The sequence below is a fragment of the Vigna radiata genome, chromosome 6 (genome assembly GCF_000741045.1).
Source record: "Vigna radiata var. radiata cultivar VC1973A chromosome 6, Vradiata_ver6, whole genome shotgun sequence".
NCBI classification, from domain to species: Eukaryota; Viridiplantae; Streptophyta; class Magnoliopsida; order Fabales; family Fabaceae; genus Vigna; species Vigna radiata.
The window spans coordinates 1,106,233-1,113,577 of NC_028356.1; the positions used below are offsets into that span (position 1 = coordinate 1,106,233).

General features: G+C 35.6%; 1 protein-coding gene across 2 annotated transcripts in view; it reads left to right on the plus strand.

The window, feature by feature from the left end:
• The window catches only part of LOC106764814 (receptor-like protein 12), a 28,531-nt gene that overhangs the window by 2,915 nt on the left and 18,271 nt on the right, over nucleotides 1-7,345 (plus strand). The window contains exon 1 of one of the 2 annotated variants that reach the window (XM_022781799.1): nucleotides 6,942-7,314. The exons of the other annotated variant lie outside the window; for it this stretch is intronic. Within the exon in view, the coding sequence (XP_022637520.1) occupies nucleotides 7,017-7,314 (298 nt within the window). The 5' untranslated portion in view covers nucleotides 6,942-7,016. Of the gene's footprint in view, nucleotides 1-6,941; nucleotides 7,315-7,345 lie in introns of those variants that run through there. 2 annotated transcript variants of the gene reach the window in all.

The following is a 7,345-nucleotide window of genomic DNA, read 5'->3' on the forward strand; positions in this document are numbered from 1 at the left end:
ATAATCATCTTGTGGGAGAAATACCCATGGGAAAGCAGTTTGGTTCTTTTTCGAATGATTCCTATAAGGGAAACTTGGGCTTATGTGGAGATCCATTGTCGATGAAATGCAGCCAGAAGCATGATGAAGATCCTCCACCCTCACAAAGCTTGTGGAGAGAAGAGAAATTTGGATTTGGTTGGAAAGTAGTGGCTATAGGATATGGGTGTGGAACGGTATTTGGAGTGGGGATTGGAAGTTTTGTATTTTTCATTGGAAAACCTAAATTGCTTGTGCGAATGTTTGGGGGTTAACTTGATTAGATGATGGAAATGAACACTGTGTTGAGGACCAAAAAAGAATGAATCAGCTCATGCAAATGTGATGTTTTCTTTTCCCATGTCTTAATTGTGGTTAATGTGTACGAGTATTTCAAAGTTTATAAATCTACCAAGTCCAGTTTTGAGAAATCCAATGATCACTTATAGAAATTGAAACAGAAAGAGTTTCTAGATGATGATGAAAATCTGAAGGATTACATGAATTGTGATTTTTTTTTATGGAAAATGTACTTTACGGGTACTTCCCCACAATAAATAGCATGATGCATACCAAGTTATATGCGGATTCTAAATGCATCATATAAATTGATGTTAGCATTATATTTGGTAATGGTATAGTAAGCTTTCATGTTACTTATTTTGCTGAAATGATATCTGGAATCTGTACACTCAACCATAAGATATTTTGATCATTGGATCAAGAATCATCTTGATACATATATACGAAAGTTTTTAGACATGTAATTTCAATGCAATTCTAACCCTGCAAGTGCACTGTAACTACTGTACATTGAATTGGATGTATTATCCTTTATTACAATTTTCATTTTCTTTGTATTGTATAATTATTTGGTCAACTATAATTAAGACAATCAATCACCAACCTGGCAACAAGTCATTGAGTCTAGACGGTTGCCTAACCGACCAAACGACCATACATTAAACTGGATGATCAACCACTAACTTGACAATAAGCCATTTAGTTTGAATGGTCACCTAACAGACCGGACGACCATGCATCAAATTTGATGGTCAACCACCAACCCAGTGACTAGCCATTGAGTGTGGATGATCACCAAAAAAAACCAGATGACTGACCATGTATTAGACTCGGACGGTCACCAAACAAACTGGACAGTCATGGATTAGACCGGATGATCAACCAAACCACACAAATAACACCATTAAGCCTGAGCGATCATCTAACATATTGTTCAATTTTGTATCAAACTGATCAAATTGTACAAAACCAATGTAGATTAATCCTAAAACCGATTAATTCAAGGCTAAAACATGTTATTTACGTTTGGGTCGTAATTTGGCTAATCTTAATTAAAAATTCACCACAAAATCTGTAAACAAAGGTTTGAGGTAAAAAAATAGGTTATGCATTAATTACAAGCATTCATTACCATTTGTCTAAGTTGGTATGACTTTGACATCAAGTTACCTTTTGCAGGTATTATGGTTTGGATGCACAAGTGACTTCTCACTCGACAAAGTTAAAACTTGGACGAGCACATAAAAGATTGGACAGTTGACCTTGGACCCACATCCGAAACATTTAGTTTTCTTGATATCTACTAAATCTACCCTTAAACTTGTGCCATACCATATTTATGCTATTTGGTTCCTATTTTTTGGTATTTTGTAATTGGAAAGTGTGATATAGTGCCAACATCAAGCCATTGTAATACCGGAATAATGATGAGAAGAATAAGGGAGGAGTTATAGATAAAATCGGAAAATCAATTTCAGACGAATTCATTTTCCACCCAAAAAGGAATAATAGTAGACAACAGGGTTGAAAGTTAAAACAGAAGAAAGACTCTGTAAGATTAATAACTCCATGAACAGAATCTATGTTGTTTTGATTGATCATGAAGCAACAGAATGGAAGAGAAGTCTTCCTTTATAACCTCCTAAGTTTTGGCATTTGTAGAACACATTGACCTTTAGCTGATTTATGTTGTTAAACTTTGAAAATGAAGATAATATTGTGATGAACATGCATATCAATATTAAGATAAATTGGGCATTTTCTGATTTTCCACTTTGAATTAGGGTAATTGAAGATAATATATGTTTGTAATGGACATGACCACGAATCTATGTCAATGTTTTTATTTATTTGAAATTAATTTATGTGCGTGTATGTGTATCCGGTGATATGTAAAAATGATAAAATAACCTCTGAATTATTTTACTAAGATAAAAAATTATTGTATTTGTTAGTTTCTATATAATTTTTTTTTTAAAAAAAAGAGAGATAAAAGTAACAGAGGAGGTGTCGGTTAACTTAATAATTGAAGAAATAAAAACTCTAAGTTTCATTGATGAGTAAAGTCAGAGCAACCCTTGTAGGATCGGACATTCTTCCGGAATAAACATTTCCACCATTTCGGAATGGCCTTTCCGGAAAGCATATCTATGCTTCCGGATTTAGCTTTTTGAAACCCACAACACAGAATTAATTTTCGTGCACATTCAATAATACAAAGCTTACCGGAGAACACACAAGGTTGCACAGTCACCACCGTCTCTACTAAGAAGAGAACTTTCATATAAAACATAGTCATCACCGTCACCAGCGATTCTGTTAATGGTGCAGCAATACTAGCATAATGCTTGACAAACCTTCTATAGTATCCTGTAAGGCCTAGAAAACCTCTTAATTGTTTTAAATTTGAAGGTTGGGGCCACTCACGTACTGCAACCAGTTTGGTATCATCCATAGCTACTCCAGAACCAGATAAAATATGTCCAAGATATTCAATTTGTGTTACCCCAAATTTGCACTTCGAAAACCTGGCAAAAAGTTTATGTTTCTGTAAAATCCTGAGGACAACTTCCAAATGGGATAAGTGATCCTTCCAAGTGCAACTATATATCAAAATATCATCAAAAAAAACCAACACAAATTTTCTTAATAACCCTTGGAATATGTTGTTCATCAAACTCTGAGGTACATTAGTCAATCCAAAGGGCATAACTAGCCATTCATAATGGCCATGATGTGTTCTAAAAGCTGTCTTGTGTCGGTCCTCTGGCTTCAATAAAATCTGATGATAACCAGATCGGAGATCAAACTTGGAAAAATAGCAAGCACCAAAAAGTTCATCAATCAATTCATTCACCGTTGGAATGGGGAAACTATCTTTAATAGTTATGGCATTAAGAGCTCTATAGTCTGTACAAACTCTCCATGACCCATCCTTCTTCTTGACCAAAATAATGGGAGAAGAAAAAGGACTTTTGCTATGTTGTATAATACCATCGTTTAGCATTCCTTCTACCAGCTTTTCAATCTCCTCTTTTTGGCTATGAGGATACCTATAGGGCTTGACCTTGATCGGATTAGAGCCTTCCAATAGTGGAATAGAGTGATCATGTGATCGTTGAGGTGGTAGATTATGAGGTGTATCAAAAACTGCACTATAAGTCTGCAGTAACAAAGCAAGTTCAGGTTCCATCTCAACTTATGCCTCTGACAGTGTACCAAAGTGGAGGTTCTCTTCTAAAAACTGCATATTGTATATTTCTGCTATAGCATTGGTATGTACCATTCTTCTGATATGGTTTAATTGAGCTTGAGCTGGCACCAGCTCTCTATCGCCTTGTAGTGTGATAAATTTGTCCTCATGAAGTATCTTCAATTGAAAAGCATCATAATCAACAATATGAGGACCAATTGTTTTTAACCAACTCGCTCCAAGAATTAAATCTGCCCCCGAAATAGGTAGTAAGAAAACGGGTAAGACAAAAGAATGCCTTTGTGCCTGCACCTTGAGTTGCTGAATTTTTCCCTCAGCTGTCATGTAATTCCATTCCCTACCATCACTCTAGACAATGAAGCAGGTTCAACAGGAAGTTTTAAAAATTTGGCAATCCTTGGCTGCAAAAACCGAATGGTGCCCACACTCATTCCCCCTTTCAAAGCATTCAGAGAGAGGTGATGCTCTTCTTCAGAAACATTGCAGTTATCAATTTTTTCTTGATCTATTATCGGCTCTTGCTCATTTACAGCCTCTTCTTCTAGCTGCAGGAAAAGATGTTGCCTGTTGATACATTCGTGATTAAAAGTGAATTTTTCATCACAAAAATAGCAAAGACCCTTATCTCTACGCAATTGCATTTCAGCTGGACTAATCCTCTTGACATTGTTATTTTTTAGTTGCGGAATGCTTGGAGTGGGTAATAGAGGTGGAAGGCTCCCTTTAATAGTATTTCTCTGGTTCTGATACGCTTGTTGCAGAGGCTGAGACACATATTTAGTTGCATATGTAGAAACCATGGGTTTATTGAAGGAAGGTTTGGTTACAAGACCATATTTATCTTCATATAATTTTGCCAAAGCCACCGCTCTCAACAATGAAATCGGGGATAGGGCCATCACGTCTCTTTTAATATCAACATTTAACCCACTCAGAAAACAGTTCAGAAGGACCTCATCGCTTAACCCTGGTGATCGATTTGCCAGCGACATAAATTGTAAGTAATAATCAGATACCGAACCTGATTGTTGCAGTTTGAACAATTCAGCCATTGGACAATCAAAGGGTGAAGGTCCAAATTGAGATTCTAAAGCACGGGTTAATTCCATCCAAGTGTTTACAGCTGCTAGTCGTTGTAACATCTGAAATCAAGGTATCACTTCACCTTCAAAATGCATAGAAGCAATTTCCACCCTCGCCCTATCCGGTGTACTGTGATAGTTGAAAATTTTCTCCGTTTTGAAAATCCAACTAAGCACAGAAGACGTTTCTTCAAAATGAGGAAATTCCAAAGAAATATTCCACATGGGAAACGTAGCATTAATCGGTGTTGGGGAAGTGTTCGCCGTGGACTCTTCATGTCGTTGATGCATTGATTTTTCCAGTAACAAGCGTTCCAGAGTTGCTTGTATTTGATCAAAACGATGTTGATTTTCCGCCTCTTTTTGTGCATTGTAGTCACGCTGTTGACGGTCTCGCATCTCAAATAGTTCGAGTAACCGTTGAATCTCACTGCCCTGAGTTTTCAACTCAGCTTGAATGTCCTTTAGTCGTGTCGCTTCAGCCATGAAGAACGATGAAAGCACCAATGAAATGTAGGAATTTTTATTGCATAACTGTATAACAGAGTTTGTATATATATAAGCAAAAGAGTTCTATTCTATTCTATCAACAGAATAAGCAATAAGAATAAAATAGGGGTATGGTCGGTGGCGGTGGGATAGAATGAAACAGTGGGTCAGGTTGGTGGCGGTGATAAAGCTGCCAGAGACGTTTCCACCTAGGCAGAGAAGAACCCAGAATTAGGAAAGGATGCAGAGAATAATCCAGAGAGACAGGGAGGTCAGAGAAAATTCATACCAGGCATAAAACTTTCCCTCAAGCGTAATCCTCTAAATATCTACTCCTTTTGTGCTCGGGTGTGCTCCTTCTAACGGTTTTTCTGGTGCAAGGATTCTCTCTCATCACCTGATCCTTGCTAGTATTAAGTGTGCAATCCCCTTTATGTCCTTGATCTTTTATGCATGTTACACTTTATCAAGGATAAAAGTGAAATTTTAAGAATGATGGGGTGTATGAAGCAACTATCAAGAATTTGTCTTTTATTAAAAGTGATTTGGGCGTTCTGTTTTTTACCTTTGTCTTGTTTTTGCTAGTACTGCAAAATGAAAAATATCTTCATCTCTGTTGTGTTTTTCTTTATTTGAATTTATACATTTTAAAGGCTGTCAAATATCAGAAGTTTAGACAACATTTTAGGATGTAAGATATAGGATATACCTTGTCTTAATGTGTTGTTGTAGGATTTACTATAGAAGTATAAATTTTTGTTGTTGTAGGAACAAATGTTGAAAGTAAATCATTTTATTCATAATTGATTTTTGGTTTCTAATTTGTTTGAATCATCTGGCACAAGGCAGTGTCTTTTTTTTTTTCTTCATATATTTTTAACACTGTTTTGCAAGAATCCTTGGTTTGCCTAATTTTTATGTACATCATTTGGAAAGTGACATCTGTTTGTTGAAGCAATGATCAAGGGACACATTGTTATTGATTTTTTTAACCTCAATGCAGAATTAAGTGGCGCAATAGAGGATGAAGAACAGGTAATAAAAAATTGGGTTTCATATTATAATAGTATCAGAACATATTTGTCTTCAAAACTTACTTTGCTAGGATATAAAATTATTGTATTTGTTACTTCCTATATAATTTTTTTAAAAAAGATGATAAAAACAGCAGAGGAAGTGATGTTTTAGACGAGTAGAAAAAAAAATGTTTGTTAAATTTAATAATTGCAGAAATAAAAACACTAAATTTCATCTATGAATAATAACAGAGCATATCTGTGTCGTGTTTGACCCACAATGACTCCCAAGTCAATGTGAGTGGCAGTACTGGGAATGATACGTAATGGATGGGGTAGAAATTTCATATTATTTGTTTGATATAATGATTAAAGATACAAGAAACTCCAAATTTCTCAAACCATTGATGTCCATATCAGCATGCTATAATTACACCGTTGACTAGCAAATCATGACAAGATGGTTCAGCCAATTGTTCTACCATTATGTGAAATTAAATTTTATTTTATGAAGCGAAATAGAAATCCAAGTGATGCTTCTTTGTTTGTATTTGTGGAAAACTTTCAATGACAGTGATTTCTAATTAGCTGAACAGAAGGTTTAGAAATTTCATTCCATTAGAATTATTTCTGACGACTTTCACAGGATGAATGGCGTATATGCAGATTTGTCCAAAGTGGTACACTATCATAGCTGTAGCAGAAAATAAAACTTTTTGTAATTGATTCTTCACTAATGTTTACATTATCAAAGCTTAATTTTACTTACAAAAAAAAACCTTGTTTCAACTTTTTAATTTGGCTATAAAAGTTCGTCTTGAATTTCTTATCTTTCCAAGTATATTACCTTCATACTAAGTCTGTGTGACCACAGTAAACTGCACAAAAGCTAGGATGAAGTCATCCATGGGAATGGGGTGGTTGTTTCCTGTGTTTCTGCTCTTTCATTTTTCATTCTCTCATTCCTGGTGTCACCCCCATGACAACCTTGCATTGCTTCACTTCAAAGCCTCCTTAACCATTAATGTTACTTATAATTATTATTATTATTATCAATGTGATCAGGTTTATCCAACCATAGAAACATGGGAAAATGAAACAGAATGTTGCTCTTGGTCTGGAGTGACTTGTCACCCCATTTCTGGTCATGTGACAGCCTTAGACCTCGCATGTGGTGGGCTTCAGGGTAAAATCAATGCAAACAGTACCCTTTTCAGTCTTTC